The sequence below is a fragment of the Neoarius graeffei genome, chromosome 9 (genome assembly GCF_027579695.1).
Source record: "Neoarius graeffei isolate fNeoGra1 chromosome 9, fNeoGra1.pri, whole genome shotgun sequence".
In the NCBI taxonomy this organism is placed as follows: Eukaryota; Metazoa; Chordata; class Actinopteri; order Siluriformes; family Ariidae; genus Neoarius; species Neoarius graeffei.
In genome coordinates this window covers 84,936,514-84,960,509 of record NC_083577.1, presented here as the reverse complement: position 1 = coordinate 84,960,509, position 23,996 = coordinate 84,936,514, and the positions used below count along the sequence as shown (strand labels likewise).

The window sequence follows — 23,996 nt, the reverse complement described above, 5'->3', positions numbered from 1 at the left end:
GACCAAGACTGTGAAGAAGATTGTCCTGGAAGCTCTGTTTGCTGATGACTGTGCCTTCATGGCCCACAAGGAGTCTGACCTCCAGCTCATCGTAAACAAGTTCGCAGAAGCCTCCCGTCTCTTTGGTCTCACCATCAGCCTCAGCAAAACGGAGGTCCTGTTCCAACCAGTGCCTGCATCCACCTCCCCTCCATCTCCATCAAGGGAACCCAACTGAAGACGGTGGATGAGTTCAAGTATCTCAGCAGCACCATCAGCAATGACGGCAGCCTGGATAAAGAGATCAGCACCAGGATCTGCAAGGCCAGCCAAGCACTTGGTCGCCTCCGTGCACGCGTCCTGAACCAGCACAGCATCAAGCTCTCCACCAAGCTCAAGGTATACAGGGCCATGGTCCTCACCAGCCTCTTCTATGGATGTGAGTCGTGGACCCTGTACAGACGACACCTTAAGCAGCTAGAGCGTTTCCACATGCGCAGCCTCAGGTCCATTCTGAATATTTGCTGGCAGGACCGGGTTACAAACCCCGAGGTCCTTGACCGAGCCGAGTCCACCAGCATCGAAGCCATGATCTTGAAAAAACAACTCCGATGGGTAGGACATGTTGTTCGAATGGAAGATCATCGGCTACCCAAACAGCTGCTGTTCGGAGAACTGTGTTCAGGCAAGCAAAACCAAGGCAGGCCACGAAAACGCTACAAAGACTGTGCAAAGGCCAACCTTGCACACGCTGGAATCACCCCAAAACAGCTAGAACAAGCGCTAGACAGCTCAAACTGGCGCATACTAACATGGTGAGCCCAGCTCAACTTTGAAGAAAAAAGACGGGAAGACATCACCGATGCGAGAATAAGAAGAAAGAAGGCCTCAATTGCAGAGCCGAATGATCCTGGACAGTTCCCCTGCCCTCACTGTCCCTGCACCTGCCGCTCGAGGATTGGGCTGCTGAGCCACCTCCGAGCCCACAGCAGAAGCAGTCAACCATAAGACGACAACGTCATCATTGGACCAACGGACAACCAAGAAGACTATATAGCAGGGGTCATCAAACTCTGGCCCGCGGGCCGACTCCGGCCCACCACCCCCGTTGACCGGCCCTCCAGCCCCTCTGTCCCCCACCACTTGAACCGGCCCTATGAGGCAATCCCCAAAAGTGGTCATGGCCTATTTTTTTTAATTGCTTTTTGGCAAATAATAACATGTCTGCATCTTGTATTTTGTTGATTTTATCAATTAAAATTGATATTTAGTTATAAAACAAACTATTCATATTTTCCGAATTTTCATCATATGCTCGCGATCAAGCGGTGACAGGCAGCGCATGCGCAGAGAACTGTCAGTGTTCAGGACAACAAAATGGCGAGCGGTAAGCGAAAAGCTGACAGAGAGTGCAGAGTTTTTAAAGAACAGTGGACCACCGATTATTTTTTCGTTCAGTGTAAGGACCGTGCAGTTTGTCTTGTATGTAAAGAAAGTGTGTCGGTTTTCAAAGAATATAATCTGCGTCGTCACTACGAAACCCGCCACAAAGAGTATGCTAGTTTGCGAGGGCAAACAAGAGAAGACAGGATTCGGAGGATGAAATGCGGACTGGCTGCACAACAGAATGCATTCCTTCGCCAAACCCAGATCAACCAGGCTGCTGTCTGAGCTAGCTATAAGGTAGCTCACCTACTAGCTACCCATGGAAAGCCATTTACTGATGGGGACTTTGTTAAAGTATGCATGCTTGCTGTGGCCGAGGTGGTGTGTCCCGACAAGAAGGATGCGCTCAACGCGGTGAGTCTCTCCGCACCTACTATGACCAGGCGAACCGAAGATTTGGGGGACAACGTGTATGACCAGCTGAATGAGAAAGCGTCAGAATTCGAGTTTTTTGCTTTGGCCATGGATGAGAGCAATGACGTGCAGGACACAGCACAACTGCTGTGATCTATTGATCTATTGCTCATATTATTATAATTTCACTGTTTTTTTAATGTATTTATTTTATAGGCCTATTGATTTGACCTTTATTAAGTGCTGCACACAATTATTATTAATATTATTAATAATATCAACAGGCCTACCTACAATTTATAATTTTCCACTCACCTTTGCCAGTGTCAATCACCTCAACTAGGCAGATGTTTCTTACCTTGACGGATTTGATGTTATTTTTATTAGAAAATAAATAAATGGAATATCTGGGGTATTTCAAATTAAAACAGGGTGTGAAGACTCGATTACTACTTTTGCAAACCACTAGTAAAGATAAACAAATATGTGCAAGGAATAAAGTGTTGATATAGTAGTGTGGATATAGTAGTGGGGATATAGTAGTGGGGATATAGTAGTGTGGATATAGAAGTGGGGATATAGTAGTGTTGATATAGTAGTGGGGATATAGTAGTGTTGATATAGTAGTGGGGATATAGTAGTGTGGATATAGAAGTGGGGATATAGTAGTGTTGATATAGTAGTGGGGATATAGTAGTGGGGATATAGTAGTGTGGATATAGTAGTGTGGATATAGTAGTGGGGATGGCCGTGCCAGGCTAGTAATCTCTACTACACAATGAGGCCTGCTGGTGGTCATATTTGTCTGGGTCATACAATTCTATGTTATATAGCTGACCCGACCCCGGCCCCCCATCACAGTCAGGAACGACAATGTGGCCCCCAGAGAAAAAAGTTTGGTGACCCCTGCTATATAGGGTGTTATCATTCTCACTATACATTCGGACAGCACTACAAAATGGCAAACTCACTATATCTAATTAAATAAACTCACTATATCTAATTAAATATTAGATCTTTTACATCTAAAGCGCTAATGGTTAATGAACTCATTGCTGATCAGGAGTTTAATGTACTGTGTTTAACTGAAACATGGATTAAGCCAAATGAATATATAGCATTAAATGAAGCAAGTCCTCCTGGATACAGTTATATACACCAGCCTCGTCTAACTGGCAGAGGAGGAGGCGTCGCGGTTATTTATAATGATTATCTAGGTGTAACACAAAAACCTGGTTATAAATTTAATACATTTGAAGTTCTTCATACTCATATAATGTATGTAGCCTTGAAAAATAAGTCTACCCAGTTAATTCCACTGCTTATTATTTACAGGCCCCCGGGGCCATATTCTGAGTTTCTTTCTGAATTTGCAGATTTGATCTCAGACCTGGTTATTTCCTTAGACAAAGCTTTAGTTGTCGGAGATTTTAATATTCACTTCGATAACCCAGAAGACCCTTTAAAAACAGCGTTTGTGTCCATTTTAGATTCAGTAGGGATTAATCAGAATGTCATAGGACCGACCCATAATGGTGGTCACACCCTTGATCTAATACTAACATTCAGATTAAACGTAGACAATATAGTCATACTTCCACAGTCTGAAGTTATCTCAGATCATTATCTCATCTCATTCAAACTATGTCTGAGTAATAATATATGCACCTCACCACGCTACTGTATTAAACGTACATTCATGTCAACTACTGCACAGAGCTTTATAAATGATCTCCCAGAGCTGTCAACTTTGATTGGGTCACTGTCAGCCCCTGCAGAACTTGATCAAGCAACTGAATGCTTAGAGTCAACGTTCCGCCATACTTTAGATAATGTAGCTCCTCTAAAAAGGAAAATGGTCAGAGACAAAAAATTAGCACCCTGGTATAATGATGACACTCGCACATTAAAACAGACCACTCGAAAATTGGAACATAAATGGCGTCAAACAAAATTGGTAGTGTTCAAATTAGCGTGGAAGGAGAGCTTCCTGAAGTATAGAAAAGCTCAGTGCTGCGAGATCAACATATCTCTCCTCCCTAATAGAAGATAACAAAAATAATCCTAGATTCCTATTTAATACTGTAGCAAAATTAACCAGGAATAAGTCCACTATTGACACATGCACACCTGCAGTATGTAGTAGCAACGACTTCATGAATTTTTTTAATGACAAAATTGAGAATATCCGACAAAAAATTAAGGTCAGACAATGTAAGTGACCCTGTAGTTAACCATATAACTGTATCAGATCATCAATTACAATGTTTTACTCCCCTTAAAGAAACTGAATTATTTTCATTAATCTCAGCATCAAAAGCCTCAACTTGTGTACTAGATCCCTTACCAACACGTCTATTCAAACAGATAATACCTGAAGTAATTCAGAATCAGAATCACTTTATTGCCAGGTATGTTATACACACGAGGAATTTGACTCCGGTTCGACTTAGCTTTCATAGTACAGACAGAAAGAAAGTATAGGGAAAAAAACACACACACACACACACACACACACACACACACACACACACACACACACACACACACACAGAGAGTCTCACTGCAGTGAACTCCAGGGGGAGAATCGCGTTTCTACAGCAACGGCCTTGAAGGCAGTGCTGGCTAGGAGAGCCAAGATAAGATTGGAATTTGTTTAGACTTAAGATGGGTAGACGTGTCCTTTTTCACTTAACCTGCTTGTCCATTCTGGCCACCAAAACGATCCATTTCTCTTTGCAAAGCCATCAACTTCTCCATATCATGCTTCCGAATAGGTAAATATCCTCAATGTCCTCCACGGAAAGAATCGCCAAGCACACCACACGCCACTTCTCTCAGGCATCCATGGTGTATCCAGCTGCAAACGTTCCGGCAGGACAAGCAGGTTCCCCCGAACCCAGACTTCTTGTCGAGAAGATTGTGTCAATTGCGTGAAGTGAACCGCTTCTAAAAATAATAAATAATTCTCTCACGATTGGCTATATACCCAAATCCTTTAAACTAGCAGTTATCAAACCCCTGATTAAAAAACCTGACCTTGATCCATGTCAGCTGTCCAATTATAGGCCAATATCAAACCTCCCCTTTATCTCCAAGATCCTTGAAAAAGCTGTGGCACAGCAGTTATGCTCATATTTACATAGGAATAACACCCATGAAATTTATCAGTCAGGATTTAGACCTAATCATAGCACAGAGACAGCACTGGTTAAAGTAGTAAACGACCTACTGTTGGTGTCTGATCAGGGCTGTGTCTCGCTGCTCATGTTGCCTGACCTTAGTGCAGCATTTGATACCATTGATCATTCCATTCTTCTGGATAGACTAGAAAATGTTGTGGGAGTTAAGGGAATGGCCCTCTCCTGGCTCAGCTCTTATTTAACTGATCGCTATCAGTATGTTGATATAAATGGTGGTATTTCTAGACGTACTGAGGTAAAGTTTGGTGTTCCACAAGGTTCTGTCTTGGGTCCACTGCTTTTTTCTCTATATATGTTACCTCTGGGTGATATTATTCGTAAACATTGTATTAGTTTCCACTGTTATGCTGATGACACACAGTTGTATGTTTCTGCAAAACCTGATGAGAGACACCAGCTTAATAGAATTGAGGAATGTGTGAAGGACATTAGACACTGGATGCTTATTAATTTCCTTCTGCTTAACTCTGACAAGACTGAAGTACTTGTGCTAGGACCACATACAGCTAGAAGTAAGTTTTCTGATTACACAGTGACTCTGGATGGCCTTTCTGTTTCTTCACGTGCAGCAGTAAAAGACCTCGGGGTGATTATTGACCCCAGTCTTTCATTCGAAACTCACACTGATAACATCACCCGGATAGCTTTCTTTCATCTCAGAAATACTGCTAAGATAAGAAATTTAATGTCACTACATGATGCGGAAAAACTAGTCCATGCTTTCGTTACCTCCAGGTTGGATTATTGTAATGCCTTACTGTCTCGATGTTCCAATAAGTGCATAAACAAGCTCCAGTTAGTTTAAAATGCAGCAGCAAGAGTCCTTACTAGAACTAGAAAATATGACCACATCACGCCTGTCTTATCCACACTGCATTGGCTCCCAATCAAATTTCGTATTGATTATAAAATACTACTATTGACCTTCAAAGCACTGAATGGTCTCGCACCACAGTACCTGAGTGAACTTCTGGTCCTTTATGACCCGCCACGCCTACTTAGATCAAAAGGTGCAGGTTATCTGCTGGTACCTCGTATAGTGAAGGCTACATCAGGGGGCAGAGCCTTTTCTTACAAAGCCCCACTGTTATGGAACAGCCTTCCAAGTAATGTTCGGGAATCAGACACAGTCTCAGCATTTAAGTCTAGGCTGAAAACATATCTGTTTAGTCAAGCCTTTTGTTAATGGTGTTTATGAGGTAAAGGAGTAGATCTGGAGGGTCCTCAGACATAGAGTGTTTTGGTAAACTGGGATGTATGGATGCTGTCAGTCCCCACTCGCTTGCTCACTCGAGTTTGTTGACGGTGTAGTGGCTGGCTGCTTTATGTCCCGGGGCTCCCTCATGCCTGTGTTACCTTCTGGGTCTCCCCTTTTAGTTATGCTGTCATAGTTAGTTGCCGGAGTCCCTGCTTGTACTCAGTGCAATATGTATACTGTTCCTACTTATTCAGGTGACATTGGGCATACCTAACAACCTGTGTTTTCTCTCTCTCTCTCTCTCTCTCTCTCTCCCCCTCCCCCCAAATCTGTCCCTCTGAGTTACATGGAGTCAACAGGAAATCTTTTGGTGGAGAGGGTGGAGACCTCGACTGGCTCTCGTAGCCTGCAGGGAATCGGCCGTCAGACATTCTGTCGCATGTCCCAGACCTGGTGAAATGTAACTGAATTGTCTTGGCCAGCCCTAAGGGTCCCATCTGCATCCCATCATTGGTGAGGAGTGTGCTCTCATCACCCAATCAAGCATCCAGCCAGAGCAGGTCATGATATTTTTTAACCATATTAACATGCCATTGTTGTGTATTACGCCTGATGTCAAGACTCTCGTCTCTGCGAGCCTACCACGCAGACTTAATGCTTGTGTCATTTTTAGGGCATACCTAACAACCTGTGTCCCCCCCAATCTGTCCCTCTGATACCCCTTTTCCACCAAATCAGTTCCAGGGCTGGTTTGGGGCCAGTGCTGGTGATGGTTCACAACTCATTCAACTTGCGAGCCAGCTGAGAACCAGTTTGCTTTTCCATAGCTCACGGACCTACGTCATTACGTCGCTGTATACGTCAGTTACGTTGCTGTACGTCATTACGTCGCTGTATATGTCAGTTATGTCGCTACGTTTGCATAAACCTTGGCGCGAATATCGAAGCAAAAACAACACGGAAACAGCAGCAGCAACAACAACAACAATAATAATAATGGATGACTTCGCGTTTGTACAGCTGCGGCTTCTCGTCGCTTAAAAATGGCGATCTTTCGCGGTCTTGTTATTGTTGTTGGTCTTAACAACTCCGCCCCCCCGCTGACGTAAGCATTTTTTTCCTCTGGCCCAGCAGAGAGTTGGTGCTAGCCTGGAACCGGTTTTTCTGGCCCCAGAGCCAGTTCTTTGTCAGTGGAAACAGAAAACCTGGTTCCAAACTAAGCACTGGCCCCGAACCAGCCCTGGAACTGCTTTGGTGGAAAAGGGGCATGAGTTACATGTCGGTCCTGGGATCGAGATGCTGACCTCTTCTGCCCCTCGGACCTGCTTGATCCATCCTGGTGCCTTGTGTCTGGTTGGAGTCTCATCACATCGCTCCTGTGGAGGACGGCCCCATGTGGACAGTTGAAAGTCACACCTGGAGGACGCTCTGGACTCTTACAGTAATGCTTTTATGGCTGAGGACTACAGGTGACTTGCTAACTTTGGACTGCAGTTGTCATGAACAGTTTTGCACTCAAGTTTCCATCAATGAAGAGTTACAACATCAACGAAACTTGTCTTCATGTTAAAACTGTTAATGTTATAGTCATGCTGTCTGTTGCTGCCCAAATGAGGACGGGTTCCCTTTTGAGTCTGGTTCCTCTCGAGGTTTCTTCCTCATCTCGTCTGAGGGAGTTTTTCCTTGCCACCGTCGCCACAGGCTTGCTCATTGGGGATAGATTAGGGATAAAATTAGCTCATGTTTTAAGTCGTTCAAATTCTGTAAAGCTGATTTGCGACAATGTTTATTGTTAAAAGCGCTATACAAATAAACTTGACTTGACTATATAGTCCACTATAGAGTGAGTAGTGAGTGATTTCGGACACAGGGAGAGACCTGTATCTGCTAACTGCAAAACCACTGGTTTAGAGAAGACGCTCAGTGTAAAATCCTGCACAGTGGAATGTAGTATAAAGGTAAAAGTCATTCATCAGTGTTGTGCAAGTTCACAGTTAACAAGAGCTAGCTCAAAGTTGAGTTCACACAGATTACAATGAACTAGTTCACGTTCACACTTAATGTCTTCTTTATTTCTCTACCTCAGTGCTTTATCAGTACACGAGAAGAATTCGGCTCGCTTGCTATAAAACTTACGTCTGAAACTCATTAATCAACCTTTCCAAAAGCGTCTTTACTGAGTTTGTTAAAAAAAAAAGTAGCCATTTTCATGCAATGGTAAATCAGTGCAAAAGTCTGAGGCACATGTAAAGAAATGCTGTCGACCAACAATGGCTTAAAAATAATAAAATGAAATGTTTCAACATTAAAAAAATACTATAAACAGTAATCAGTAAGCCATAATAAAGGAAACAAATGCAAAGTCAGTATTTGGTGTGAGACGACCCTTTGCTTGAAAAAATAAAAATAAAAAAAGTAGTCTCGGGTCCAGTGAGTGCAGTTTTACGCGGAAATGATCTGTAGGTTTTACTGAGCATCTTCCAGAACCAGCCACAGTTCTTCTGGACACTTTGACTGTCACACTTGCTTCTTCATTTTACACCAAAACTTTTGCACCAGTAGCCTTCATTATGTTTTCTTTTTTAATTTGAAAAGTGCTCTCTTATGGAATATACTGCTCAGACATATTACAAAAAAAATTTTCTGTAACATTTAATGTTTGTGGGGCGGCACGGTGGTGTAGTGGTTAGCGCTGTCGCCTCACAGCAAGAAGGTCCGGGTTCGAGCCCCGTGGCCGGCGAGGGCCTTTCTGTGTGCAGTTTGCATGTTCTCCCCGTGTCCGCGTGGGTTTCCTCCGGGTGCTCCGGTTTCCCCCACAGTCCAAAGACATGCAGGTTAGGTTAACTGGTGACTCTAAATTGAGCGTAGGTGTGAATGTGAGTGTGAATGGTTGTCTGTGTCTATGTGTCAGCCCTGTGATGACCTGGCGACTTGTCCAGGGTGTACCCCGCCTTTCACCCGTAGTCAGCTGGGATAGGCTCCAGCTCGCCTGCGACCCTGTAGAACAGGATAAAGCGGCTACAGATAATGAGATGAGATGAGATGAGATGAGATGAGATTTAATTTTGTGCTGGAAAAAACAACAATAACAGCATTTAGACTCTAAAATGTTTTTGTAATGTTTTGACTCAATAATTTAGAAGTCATAAAATAGAAATCTATAACAAAGTTTGTATGAAAAAACAAATGGGGGGGCTAAGACTTTTGCACAGGACCGTATAATCAATTTACTGGTGATCACTGATTGCGTCATTGCTGTTCTTTGCTACCTTGACTCTCGAAGCAACACACTGACATTTTGAAATGGAAACGTAAACCAGAGAAAACACCAAACAGCCATATGAGAATAACGCCAGAGTCCTGCCTAAAAATATCTGAAAGCGTGATAGATACGTGTGATTTCCTCATGCTGCGAAAGTCACACTTTTAATAAGTTGTTGGACAGCTACGGGTACGAATAGAAGCCAAATTAATTTCACTTGTAATCAGCATCAACATACACTCACTGGCCACTTTATTAGGAACATCCCTACATCCACCTGCTGTTCTGTTTGATGCGGTTCTGTAATCAGCCGATCCCTCGACAGCAGCACGACGCATCAGATCACGCAGATACAAATCAAGAGCTTCGGTTAATGTTCACAATGTTCAAACGTCAGAATGGGGAAAATTGTGATCTCACAGTGAAGTGTGACTTTCTTTCACTGTGGCAGGGGTGTCGGTTTGAGTTTGAGCCAGATGGACTGGTTTGAGTATTTCAGAAACTGCTGATCTCCTGGGGTTTTCATACGCAACAGTCTTTAGCGTTTACACAGAATGATGCGAGAAACAAAAAATAGAGTGTGTGAGGGACAGTTCTGTGGGTAGAAACAAACGCCTTGTTGATAAGAGAGGGTCAGAGGAAAATGGGCAGATTCATGGTTCGAGCTTTTTTGCCAGGAAGGATAGAGTAACTCAGAGCAACTCTTTACAACCGCGGTGAGCAGAAAAGCATCTCAGCAGAAAAGCAACAGCAGAAGAACACATTGGGCTCCACTCCTGCAGCCAAGAACAGGGATCCTAGAACCAACAAGTTCCTATTAAAGTGGCCGGTGAGCATATGTGACAGTAGAGAAAGGCCTATAAATGCTCAAAGAGAGCAACAGTGGCTAAATGTCACCTATTTTAGTGCATTTGATCAAATATTTGTGCATTTTTCTTCTCTCAGCTGAAAAGTGCCTCAAAAGTCCAGCAGGATAAAGTTAATGTCTATTATCAGATTTTTACGGATCATGACGTGTCCAAGCAAGAAACAACAAATCCAAATAATTCTACAAATAGGAAAGCCAGGTAAAATGAGGACATGTGCACACCCTTAACCTCACCTTGAAGTACTTGAGCAGGATATCGGTGAAGTTGGAGCCTTTGGTGAACCAGCCATCTGGAACGACTTCAGTCTGCAGCCATTCAATCACACGCCTGCGCAGTTCGTTACGGTCACCCACGTAGCAGACCACTGCAGAGAATCACACTCATTTATTACAAAAGATACGACATGCAAATAAACACACCGATCTCATTTTCTATTTGCTTACATTAAAGCTAGACTACCTTTCAGATTTTTCAAGAGTAGGTCATAAAAAGAATTTTCCCCGACACCCAGTTATTTTTGTTTAGTGACTGAAAGCTACTGAATTCGAATCACAGACTTCCAATTTTATTAATTTGTTAAAAATAGAACAATTAATGAATTTATCTCCACGTGGCCTTAAATTCTCCGCTATTTTTTCCTGCTTCACCATGACCCAATACAAGATATTACGTCATGCATCACGTGGTGGGCTTTCCCCGTTCACGCAAGGCATTGTGGGATACAAATTTGAAACAGGAGAGAAAAATGGAGGACGTGAGTGTGCAAATGAAACGTGAAAGACCGACTACAGTAACGGAAAGAAAGTGAAAAGAAAAGACGTTATGTTATATACGAAGGAAAGGAAACGCAGGACCAAACTAATAAATATGGGCGCTCAGCGAGCACCTCGGTGTGATCAGCTGTTCGTTTAGCGACAGAATGATGGAACTGTCAGTGCACGCTCAAAGGTAAACCTGTAGATGGCAGTAATGCAACACTGTGGATGCCAGCTGCTGTAAAACCCAAAAGAAGAAGAAGAAGGTAAACCTGCGCATGCGCACACGGACTTCCTCTGTCTGCTTGACTGCGCCAAGCGAGCGATTTCATGCGCATTATTTGCTTTAATCCCCTCAAATTAAATAACTTCCCAGCCACAGAATGGCCTGATATTTTGTGAGATATTACAGAAATAAACATATATCACAATGAGGACATTTCAGACGGAACTAAATTTCACCGATTTTATGAAATCGAACGGCCGTCTAGCTTTAAAGGTTGGCAAAGTAGATTTTTCCGAGAGCATTGTGGGTTATTGTCAGGTGTCAGTACTTTATTAATACTGACCAAATCTACTGTTACTCTCAGCAGCTGGTGAAACACTGGAACCTGTCCTTGTACCGCTTCCTTCCATTTTCTTGACATTTCTTTGCTGAGTAATTTATTTGTTAAATATTCACTCAATTCAATTCTATTTTTGTTTATATAGCGATTTTAGCAATGGACAGTGTCACAAATCAGGTTTACACAAATCTGGAGAGAAACTGTACATTTTAAATGCATCCCTAATAAACAAGTCAAAGGTGACAGGTGGGCGGCACGGTGGTGTAGTGGTTAGCGCTGTCGCCTTACAGCAAGAAGGTCCGGGTTCGAGCCCCGTGGCCGGCAAGGGCCTTTCTGTGCGGAGTTTGCATGTTCTCCCCGTGTGCGCGTGGGTTTCCTCCGAGTGCTCCGGTTTCCCCCACAGTCCAAAGACATGCAGGTTAGGTTAACTGGTGACTCTAAATTGAGCGTAGGTGTGAATGTGAGTGTGAATGGTTGTCTGTGTCTATGTGTCAGCCCTGTGATGACCTGGCGACTTGTCCAGGGTGTACCCCGCCTTTCGCCCGTAGTCAGCTGGGATAGGCTCCAGCTTGCCTGCGACCCTGTAGAACAGGATAAAGCGGCTACAGATAATAAATGGATTAAGACGCTGGCTCCTCCAAGCTCTTTATCATGCTCGGGTATTGACTAATACTCCTGAATGCCATTCCACAATTTTGAGTGCATTTACAACGTTCCAAACACGTTTCATGACACACGATGAACTGCAGTTATAAACTCTTAGATAGTGGTAGATTATTTAATATTAGTCCTTGCTTGGGCCAATGTTGTGGAAGAAAATTGAGCTTAAGTTCAAGGTCAGGATCACATGGTGACTAATGCCGCTTTTCCACTACAAACGCGGCTGAGCCGTGCCGTGCCGAGTCGAGCTGAGTCGGGCTGAGCGGGGCTGTTGGAGTTGCATTTCGACTACAACCGCGCTGAACCGTGCTGGCTGGAAGTGGGTGGACACATTGGGTGGAGTTAGCGAAAGTGGGTGGACGTCATGTGATGTCGTTAAGCAGCGCAAACAGTGACATCAGTGACAGTGGCGGAACAAGTCAGAGCCGGGCCGGGGGCGGGGCAAATGACCGGACCCTTTATTAAAGCTTATCATAACATCATTTTAGGCTACAAAATGTCCGCAACTGCGGTGTTTACCAATTTCAACACTACCGGGTGCAACTATGTTATTTAGTACATCAAGTCCTTCAAACGAACATGTAACTCAGAAACAAAAAACATTAGGATACTGTACATGGCTCATAATAAAACATCAATAGCCTATACTGCGCACATTATTTGAAGGGCATACGAATGAGCGCTCAGAGGTTGCAGCAGTGACAGGAAGAGTCAGAAATAAAAGGAGGGCGGTGCAAACCTCACTGAATGCACTGTGTTTACCAATTTCAACACTACGGGGTGCAACTATGTTATTTTGTACATTAAGTCCTTCAAACGAACATGTAACTCAGAAACAAAAAAACATTCGGCGACATACTGTACATGGCTCATAATAAAACATCAATAGCCTACTGCGCGCATTATTTGAAGGGCATACGGCGAGCCTTGCGCTCCGCGAACTCGTCCACGATGCTCTGTATGTCACTGATTCAGTGAGCTTTTAAGCGGTAGTCTCACGACCCGAATAGTAAACAATAAACATGGAGGACATGGAGTCGTTAGTGTTGCTGGTCTTGGTGCTGTGGCTTGTTGTCACCGACAACGCGGACAGATACTGGCAAGAGCGTATAGATGAGGCGAGGCGCATAAGGCTTCAGAAATTCTCGTAATTCGTAATTCTTCTTCTTCCGGGTTTGCGGTGTTTACAGATCCCAGCGCGCTCGCGGGGCGTGTGTGGGCATGTGAGGACACTCCTCCTCACCAATCAGTGCACAGGGGAGTGTCTGCTCACGCCCCCAGCCTCAGTCAGCACGGTTTGGCTCGCTTCAGCCCCACTCCAAAACGGTGCGAGTTTTAGGGGCTAAGCAGGGCTGAAACGAGCTGAGTCGTGCTGGTTTTTGGTAGTCGAAACGCGAGCCGTGTCGGGCTGAAGTGAGCTGAAGCGAGCTGAAGTGAGCTGAAAAAGGGTAGTGGAAAAGGGCCATAAGACACGGCTATTTTCAGCAAACTCCGCCCTCGTGCGCAAATCTATAATGATGCACATCTGTAAAGCAACTCGCTGTGTATGGGACCCGCAGCCATAGCAGCTCTAAACAGAGTGACTCTGAGGGAACTACACGTCTGATCTTCATGTTGTTCTTCCTGCCGCTGTTGTTTTGTATTTCATGTGTTGTTGTGTGTAAAGCGTGGTGTCGATATTCCTTGTGATGTGCAATGCTGTAAAAAAGGATCTCCCCAGGGACAATAAAGTCTGTCTAACTAATTATCTAACTAACTCACTCACAATTAAAAAAAAAATAATAATAAAAAAATAATAATAGTTTAATATCAGCATTTTCACAAATATGGCTCTTCACCTGATATAAAAACTAAATATACATAGTCTATTAATATTAAAAATCCTAAATACTAATTGTGAAACTTATAATACTAAATATAAAAAATATAAGAAAATTTCCTAGTCTGAGATACAAACAATCAAACAAACAAACTTTACTTATGATACTAAATATATTTTTTTAAATTTTTTTTTTGGGCTTTTTTCACCTTTATTGGATAGGACAGTGTAGAGACAGGACAGGAAATGAACGGGAGAGAGAGACGGGGAGGGATCGGGAAATTTCCTCGGGTCGGAATCAAACCCGGGTCCCTGGATTTATGGTATGGCGCCTTAGCCACCTGAGCCACGACACCCCCATATGATACTAAATATTGGCGATCAAATCAAAGTCCTTCCCACACCATGTAGCGCATAGGGTGGCACCGATCCCTGTTTCCATAGCCCTCGGCCTCTCACCTAGCTAGGGTTACAGCGGGGGGCGTGTCCTCTGTTAACCACGAGTTCTGTATTGCAGCGTGCTTTGCCAGACGGCAGTAGGTACCATTTTTATGATTGTCTTTGGTATGACCCGACCGTGAGTAGAACTCACGATCAAGAGGTGGACACGCTACCACTAGGCTAACTCACGCTCTAAATGTTGGAGATAAATGAGAAATAAGTCAAATTTGACACTAATAGAGGAAAAATGATCTGAGACAAAGTGAAGGAATTAAACAATATGATTACCTCATTAATAAACAAAGTGTAAATGTAACAGTGATAGTATAATGAGGAAAAAAGAGAACTGTGGCGCAATAAACACATTCATAATAATAATGAAAGCACGAAGATACTAATGGAAATTATACTGCTAAAGTTAAACTAGATTACTAATTATTATTGTTGTTTTCTAACTAACTAACTAACTAACTAACTAACTAACTAACTAACTAACTAACTAACTAACTAACTAACATGCTTAACTCAAATGTAAATGCACCCCTAAACAGACACAACATTCTCATTTCAAGAGAGTAAACTTGTTTCTGTATCACACTATTTCTTTAATACTATAGCAGTGAAACATGATGAAGAGAAACTGCCCAAGCGTAGCTGAGAGAAAACAAAAGCAGCATACTGACTAAGCTAAGATGAACCTGATCTTCTCCAGGAGTTCATTCTGATGATCAGCAACAAGGGAACTGGCCTGAGGCCCTGTCCACACGTCAACGGATTCAGGTGAATCTAATAAAATTGTTTATCGTTTCGGCCTGGCGTCCACACGGCACCGGAATTTTGGGTGCCCCAAAACGAAATCTTTTGAGAACGGGTTCCAGAGTGAAAAAATCTGGCAACGGAGCCATTGCGAAGTCGTCTGGATGAGTAGAACGGATTTGTTTACAATGACGTCACAACCACATGTGCTTCACGCCGGGTAGAAGTGTAACGAACTCGATGCGAGTTGTCAACAAATCCTATAACTTGGTTCATGAAACGCGTTTACAAAATATTTTCACTGTGAATATTTATTGTGTAATGGTGCAAAGTGAGAGAGAGAGAGAGAGAGAGAGAGAGAGAGAGAGAGAGAGAGAGAGAGAGAGAGAGAATAGCCCTTAGGGCAGAGTCAATCCTGCCAGCAAAAATAGGGAAAAAAAAAGGAGCGATCTCACCTCTTCATATGTTGGTTTAAGTCTGACAATACATTCCTCAAAAAGGGCGTAGAAGAACAAAGTAATCCATCAACGTGTAGCATTCAATTTATTCCGGACAATTAAAGAATTCTGGATGATATCAGAATGTTGGCGTACCGGCTTCCATCTGCCCCCATTCATTCCTCTTTCCGCGTCTCCATTCAAAAAACGAGCACGCGATTTAAAGGGACTATATCCATAGGATAGGGAATGAGAAAGTGTGTGCGTGTGACAGTGACAGGGATAGTCACTGTGCGCATGCGCAGTTATGCGCATGCGTCTACTTCTATTGTTCTGGTGTCTCCGATGGGACCGTCTTACAGCGCACGTAGTGGTGTGGGATGTGTATTGCATCGTTTTCAGCAAGCGTTGCATTGCCATATGAACCTGATATTTTACTGATCCGTTGCCCATGTGGACGCGATATTTAAAAAAAAAAATCTCGTTGCCGTTGTCGTGTGGATGTAGCCTGTTTCCCAAAAGCATCGCAGAACAAAGAGCATCGTTAAATGGTAGAGCGAGCAGCACAATGAACACTCTCTCTCAGAGTTAAGATGCTCTTAGCGTTAAGAGGCTTTTGGGAAATCCAGCTCTGATCGGTTAATATGTGGAAGAAGAGAGACTCTACACTCACCTGGACTGGCAACAGCTTTCTCCGTTTTCCTCTCTGCAACAGAACCAAAGAGAAATGTCAAGCTTAATTTTTTGCAAAATACTGTACTTGTACTTTTCAGGACTTGACTTGAAAATGCATTTATACTAAATGGACTCAAATGTCCATGACCATAATAACAGCGCTGACTCACACGCATGTGACTACTGATCCTCAGGAACACTTAGAGGCTGCTGTAGCCACTGGAATAATTTGTATGATCTGTTTATATTTTTAAATAATGAGAGATTTCTGGGAATACCCCTATTCGTTCCCGATTTTCCACCAATTTGCCTGTCAGATGATATTTCGGAGGACGAGAGGTACAAGACATGTAGACAATCACTTCGTAAGCCAGCACTCATACAAGAAAGCAGTAACCAAAGTGTTAGGACTATAACAGTAAAGCATAATACACAGTTTATCTCATTCTGTGTCTCTTGGATTAATGAATTTCAGTTAAAAGAACACAGCACACAGCTCTGTACTGTTGAACAAAAATCCAAGTACAAAATACCATACTTTATAATGGAATATTTGAGACAGGGAACTCAATCTGAGAACGGTAAAGACTGATCTGATAATGTGCTATCTATCTGGTATCTGATCGAATAACCTGGCTAATGTTCAACCCTCAGATAATGAGTTCATGATAATCAGTGCAGCAGGTTCATGCCGGTTCCAGCTGATTTACTGGATTTCTGCGAGGTTCAGCTCACTGATAATTATTAATCACTAATCATCAATGACGATCATTAAAAGTATACTGCCTTTCAAATAAGTGTCGACCATAAAAAGAATTTCCCCCGATACCCAATTATTTTAGTTTAGTGACTGAAAGCTACTGAATTCGAATCACAGACTTCCAATTTTATTAGTTTTTTTAAAAATAGAACAATTAATGAATTTATCTCCACGTGGCCCGAAATTCTCCGCTATTTTTTCCTGCTTCACCATGACCCAATACAAGATACTACGCCATGCATGATGTGTTGGTCTTTCCCTGTTCACGCAAGGCATTGTGGGATACAAATTTGAAACAGGAGAGAAAAATGGAGGACGTGAGTGTGCGAATGAAACGTGAAAGACCGACTACAGTAACGGAAAGAAAGTGAGAAGAAAAGACGTTATGTTATATACGAAGGAAAGGAAACGCAGGACCAAACTAATAAATATGGGCGCTCAGCGAGCACCTCGGTGTGATCAGCTGTTCGTTTAGCGACAGAATGATGGAACTGTCATGCGCACACGGACTTCCTCTGTCTGCTTTTAATGCACATTATTTGCTTTAATCCCCTCAAATTAAATAACTTCCCAGCCACAGAATGGCCTGATATTTTGTGAGATATTACAGAAATAAACAGATATCACAATCACCACATTTCAGACGAAACTAAATTTCACCAATTTTATGAAATCGAAAGGCCGTCTCGCTTTGAAATAGGTTTCAAGCAAATATCCAGACGTCAAATCGATGTTACCGGTGCAACCTTCAAAGATACATGATAATTCATCTATTTAATCGGACCTCAAAGTCAAAGTTGAAGGCTGGATAAAGACCTGGTAATTTTTTTTTCTAATCTTCAGCGGTCCAGTTTGGTTGACTCAGTGCCCACGATAGCCTCGGATTCCTGTTTTTGGCTGATGGAAGTTGAACCTGATGTGGTCTTCCTGTGGTGGAGCCCATCCACCTCAAAATTTGATGTTTTGTGCAAATGGAGATGCTTTTCAGCTCGCCATGGTTGTAAAGAGTGATTATTTGAGTTACCACATCCCTTCCTAGCAGCTCAACCCAATCTGGGCTCTTTGATCGGTAAGGTGTTTGTTTCCACCCACAGACCGATGTTCGATGTTTTTTGCACCACTCTGAGTAAACTCTCGAGACCGTTGTCTGTGAAACCCCCAGGAGATCAGCAGTTTCTGAGATTTTCTGAGTTGAGAGATCACACTTTTTCCTCCCATTCTGATGTTCGATGTGAACGTTAACTGAAACACGTGACCTGTAGCTGCATGATTTTTTACAGCGTACCGCTGCCATGTGATTGGCTGATTGGATATCTGTATAAATCAGCAGGTGTACAGGTGTTCCTATTAAAGTGGACGGTGAGTGTAAATTTGTGATTGAGGATAAAAATATGAGCAAACGTCGTGTCTAAATCCAGCTTAGTTAATATTCACACCACAATGCATGCTTATTAGGAAACATATATATATATATATATATATATATAGGAGACATAAATCGGTTATAAGATCAGTTTATACACCTTCTTTAGTGGGAACAACTCCATGGGCAATAATACATGCCTTTGACCCTTTGGGGTCGAGAGCTTCACCAGCAAAACTCGACAGGTTTAGAATGAGTAGGTTGTCTCATCTCATTATCTCTAGCCGCTTTATCCTGTTCTACAGCATCGCAGGCAAGCTGGAGCCTATCCCAGCTGACTACGGGCGAAAGGTGGGGTACACCCTGGACAAGTCGCCAGGTCATCACAGGGCTGACACATAGACACAGACAACCATTCACACTCACATTCACACCTACGCTCAATTTAGAGTCACCAGTTAACCTAACCTGCATGTCTTTGGACTGTGGGGGAAACCGGAGCACCCGGAGGAAACCCACGCGGACAACATGCAAACTCCACACAGAAAGGCCCGCGCCGGCCCCGGGGCTCGAACCCGGACCTTCTTGCTGTGAGGCGACAGCGCTAACCACTACACCACCGTGCCGCCTGAGTAGGTTGTGTATTTAGATAAATATCTTAGCGAGCTTTTATCATACAAGCATGCTAAACATATTGACAGAAACTTTATACTTTACACTTTCCTATGTGCCCACTGCCAAATAATATTATAGTTTTTAAATGACCTAAATTAGATGAAACATAAAACTTGTCACTTTCCCCAGTCACACCGGAGTCGGAGCGCTGAGCGCCCACTTACACATTCATAAAAGACTGTTCCCATGGTAACAACATGATAATCACTTTCATTCTTTCAGTTTCCATTGGTTTCTCTTTCGCGGTGGGAACGCCCACCGTAAACAGGATAAAATCTGCCAGACAGAGTTTAGACTATTTGGAGGTAAAACTTGTTGCGAGATGGTACATGGATTTTATGCACTTTGAATGATTAAGGAAAGCGATTCAATTCATGATTCAATTCATGATTCAATTCAATCTTGAGAACTGCAATACTGATGATGAGCGGTGCCTTTTTTTTTTGTACTTTGACTCGATCCAGCTGAAGGTCAACCTGTAAGTGTAAATATTTATTCTATTTCTGATGAGCAGGTAAGTTGATATTTGTGTGCTGTAGTTCATACACAGGAAAAATGACTGAGCAGTTTTTCCAGAGTTAAAAGTATTTTCCTCAAAAGTAGTTAATTTTGCTCTATTTTGAGTTTAGAGAGTAAAATTTGGAGTTGGAGTAAAATTACAGAGTATTTGTGTAACAGAGTTGATTGTGGCTCTGAACTGAGTAAAATAGTACAAGAGTTAATTTCAAGACACACTGAATCGAGTCAAATACCAAAATAAAGTCAAATACCAGATAAACAAAGGTGTTGTAAAAAGCAGTTTTAGACTTTTGTGTTGGAATGTGTGAAAAAACACGACCTTACCCGTTGGGACTTGGCCTGATGGGATTAAGAGTTAATCTGATGGGATTAAGAGTTGGCAGTGGGAGGGGTTTCCACTCTTCTCATTGAATGGAATGGAATTTTTTACCCTTCTCATTGAATACCCCTCCCACTGCCAACCCTTTATTCCAAAACAATAGGACATAAACTTTTTGATAGCCAGTTAATTTTCCAAATCAATGGAGCAGATTTAAGTTTTTGTGCTTGATCCATTCCAAAAACTGAAGAGAAATCACCTCAAGTGACCAAAACGGTTCGACACAATAGGTAAGGTCATGGTTTTTTCACACATTCCAACACAGATCTAACACTGTGTAATTAATTAATTCACTCAGTACAGATTTATTTTACAAATATAATTAATAACTTTATCAATATTAATATCAAATATTAGTAGATTTGAATGTGTGTTTGAATGTACAATATCTTTTGAATGTGTGCATTTTTTTTGAATGTCTGTCTTCATATTTATCTTTTATTTATCCTTTATGTTATTTGCACTGGCAAAGGACAGCCAATCAATTTCATTGTACTGTACTTGTACTTTACAATTACAATAAAGGTCTATCTATCATTATTTAAATAGTGTACAATTATATTTTTGCTATTTATCAGAGCCTTTTTTTATTTCTGAATGTTTCACGCAAAATTCATGTGTATTATCCCTTTGGTGACTGACCCCTTGAAAATGGTTCCTCCAGGAACGATGACATTTCAGTTGTCAAGACAACAGAAACACTAAAATACAAAAACAGAAAGATATGTCACAATGCTCTTGTGCACAAAACAAAATGCTCTTGTATTTTAGTTTTTCCGTTGTCTTGACAACTGAAACGTCATCGTTCCTGGAGGAACCATTTTCAAGGGGTCAGTCACCAAAGGGTTAAAACTACTCAATTAGATTCAAGTTGACATTATTTATAGGCTACTTGGGTATATGTTACTGACATTTGTGTTAAACACATTTCATTAAAATGATCAGTCAAATTGGCAAAAATTTCAGTGTCTAGATGTGCAAAGCTGGTAGAGACATACCACAAAAGACTTGCAGCTGTAATTGCAGCAAAAGGTGGCTCTACAAAGTATCGACGCAGAGGGGCTGAATACTAATGCACATCACATTTTTCAGATTTTTATTTGTTTAAAATTTTGAAGACCATTTATCATTTTCGTTTCACTTCACAATTATGTGCTACTCTGTGTTGGTCTATCACATAAAATCTCAATAAAAAACTTTTAAGTTCGTGGTTGTAAGGTGGAAAAATGTGAAAAAGTTCAAGGGGTATGAATACTTTTTCAAGGCAGTGTATATGAGAAAATGAGACGAAATGCCCTCTAGATGACCCTACATGTAAGAAAATGAGATACAGTGCCATACAGGGTTCCCTTATGTGCAAAGTAATACAATGAAGTGCCTTATAGGGTGCTCTTCCAGTGGAGAATACTTGATGCAGTGCCCCATAGGCCCCGACATGCAAGAAAATGTAAGAAAATGCCCCACTGGGTACTCTTCCAGGAGATCAAATGAGATGCATAATAAAGAAGATGGCAGCTTTTTAGAGGAAGTAAATGGCTTCAAATATTTGGGGTCATGGGTTCAGGGTACTGGGCAAGATATCAAGGTTAGAAAAGCATTGGCATGGAAGGCATGCAACAAACTTAATAAAATATGGACGTTTAACCTCACAAAGCTCCTGAAAATAAAGCTATTCCAAGCCACAGTTGAAGCATGCTAATATGGTTGTGAGACCTGGACCATTACAAAGAAAATCAGGAAAGCCTTGGATGGGTGTTACACCAGAATGTTGAGCAGTTTTGAACGTGAGCTGGAAATCACATATGACCAACAAAGAACTACCTCATCTCACAACTAAAATCACTACCAGGAGACTGCTTTTGCAGAACATTGTAAAAGGGCAGAAGGGAGTGTGGCGTCAAAACTAGTTACATGACAGTCTACACAAGGGAGAAGAACTCAAGGGCGTCCCATGAAGACCTACACTGACCTACTACAGGAGGACACCGGCTATGAGATCCAGGAGATTGAAACCAGCATGTAGGATCGACGTTTTTGGAGAGCCATCATCAATGCCCGACAGCAAGAGTCGACAGAGTGAGTGAGTGAAAATGAGATGCAGTGCCCTATAGGCACCCATATAAATGAGAAAATGAAACGAAGTGCCCTTTGGGGTGCCATTTCAGTGGAGAAAATGGGATGCACTGCCCCACAGGCTCCCCTATGTGCCAGGAAATGAGATGAAATGCCCTCTAGATGCTCCTGCCCTTTTAATTTTTCTCCCCTGCCCTGCAGGCGGCCTGTCTCCACCCCTGTTCTGCAGTAACGCACAAACCATTTCCATAAATAGTACTTTGCTTAGTGTTTGTTTATTACATGTGGCTTAAGTTACACAACTTTTATTAACTGTAGTAACTCCAGTCACACACTGACTTGCCCTTTACCCCATGTTACTCTCCCATGTTTTTTTCTCTCACCTCTGCAGTGGCCGTCATGTGCCACTTGGATCTTGAGTCCGGTAAGGCAGGCGTCTCTGTGAAGCTCGCAGTGGTTTCTGTATGTTTTCCCGTTACTGCCACACACAGAGCGCTTATGAGGTTTACATTGCTGAGAGACAATGAGAGAGAGAGAGAGAGAGAGAGAGAGAGAGAGGCAGAGAGAGAGAGAGAGAGAGGCAGAGAGAGAGAGAGAGAGAGATGTTCAGAGTTGTTGTTTTTTTTATTAGGTTCTTAAAAACATCCTCATAAATTGTGTTTTACATCTACAGGAACATTCATCATTCATACTGTATGTCTACACCATTTGTACACGATTTTCTACCTTTAACTGTTTTAATTCTCACTGTAATTTGACAGTAACAACAAGAGTGCTCTGAGAGTGCTAGCAACTCGGCCATAACTCTGGTAAAACGCGACTGAATTGAACAAAATTGCAATATGCGTATTACCGACATATAACAAAGAATCCTGCCAAATTTCGTGAAATTCCTCCAAAAATTGTGAGAGGAGTTGATTTCAGAAGGTGAGTACCCTTCCCAGGACGGACGGACGGACATCGTCACGACATAATCCCCCTTCAGGCCTTTCAGCCAGTGGGGGATAAAAACTTTTTGCCAAATTACATGAAAGTCCTCCAAAAATTGTGAGGCAAGTTGATTTCAGAAAGCAAGCATGGAATTGCCAAAGTACAAGTTTGCTAATAATCAAGAGCATAACTCTGGTAAAATTTGCCCAAATTAAACAAAATTTCAATATGTGTATAACTGTCATATAACAAAGCCTTTTGCCAAGTTTGGTGAAATTCCTCCACAAATTGTGAGAGGAGTTGATTTCAGAAGAACGTACACCCTCATGAACTTGTCAAAGTACAAGTTATTTAATCAAGGGTCAAAACTCTGGGAAAATTTTCACAAATGAAATTAAATCGCAATCTGCGTATTACCGTCATATAACAAGGCCTTTTACCAAGGTTCAAGAAATTCGTCCAAAAATTGTGAGAGGAGTTGATGTCAGAAGGAGAGCACACCTTCATGAAATTGTGAAAGTACAAGGTTGTAAATCAAGGGCTGTAACTCTGGTAAAACGTGACCAAATTGAACAAAATAACAATATGCGCACTACCGACATATAACAATGCCTTTTGCCAAGTTTGGTGAAATTCCTCCGAAAATTGTGAGAGGAGTTGATTTCAGAAGGAAACCTCGGCCAACCAATTACAGAAAAAGAAATCGACACTGCCTTGAAAAACACTAAACTTGGGAAAAGCCCAGGCCCTGATGGCATTATTCCTGAAACTATTGTCTATAGAGGTCAAACTCTCAAAAGATTCTTCGTGACATTATTCACAATATTCTGGGCAACTGAACAACTCCCAGCTGATTTAGTCAATCCAAACATCTCAA

The 23,996-nt window shown here is 42.2% G+C and overlaps 1 protein-coding gene across 1 annotated transcript in view; it reads right to left on the bottom strand.

Moving 5' to 3' along the window:
• Positions 1 to 23,996, bottom strand: part of fstl1b (follistatin-like 1b) — a 216,913-nt gene that overhangs the window by 36,639 nt on the left and 156,278 nt on the right. The window contains exons 4-6 of the mRNA XM_060930408.1: positions 22,573 to 22,702; positions 16,419 to 16,451; positions 10,545 to 10,675 (exon numbers count right to left, since the gene is read on the bottom strand). Coding sequence (XP_060786391.1) covers positions 10,545 to 10,675; positions 16,419 to 16,451; positions 22,573 to 22,702 — 294 coding nt within the window. The remainder of the gene's footprint in view (positions 1 to 10,544; positions 10,676 to 16,418; positions 16,452 to 22,572; positions 22,703 to 23,996) is intronic.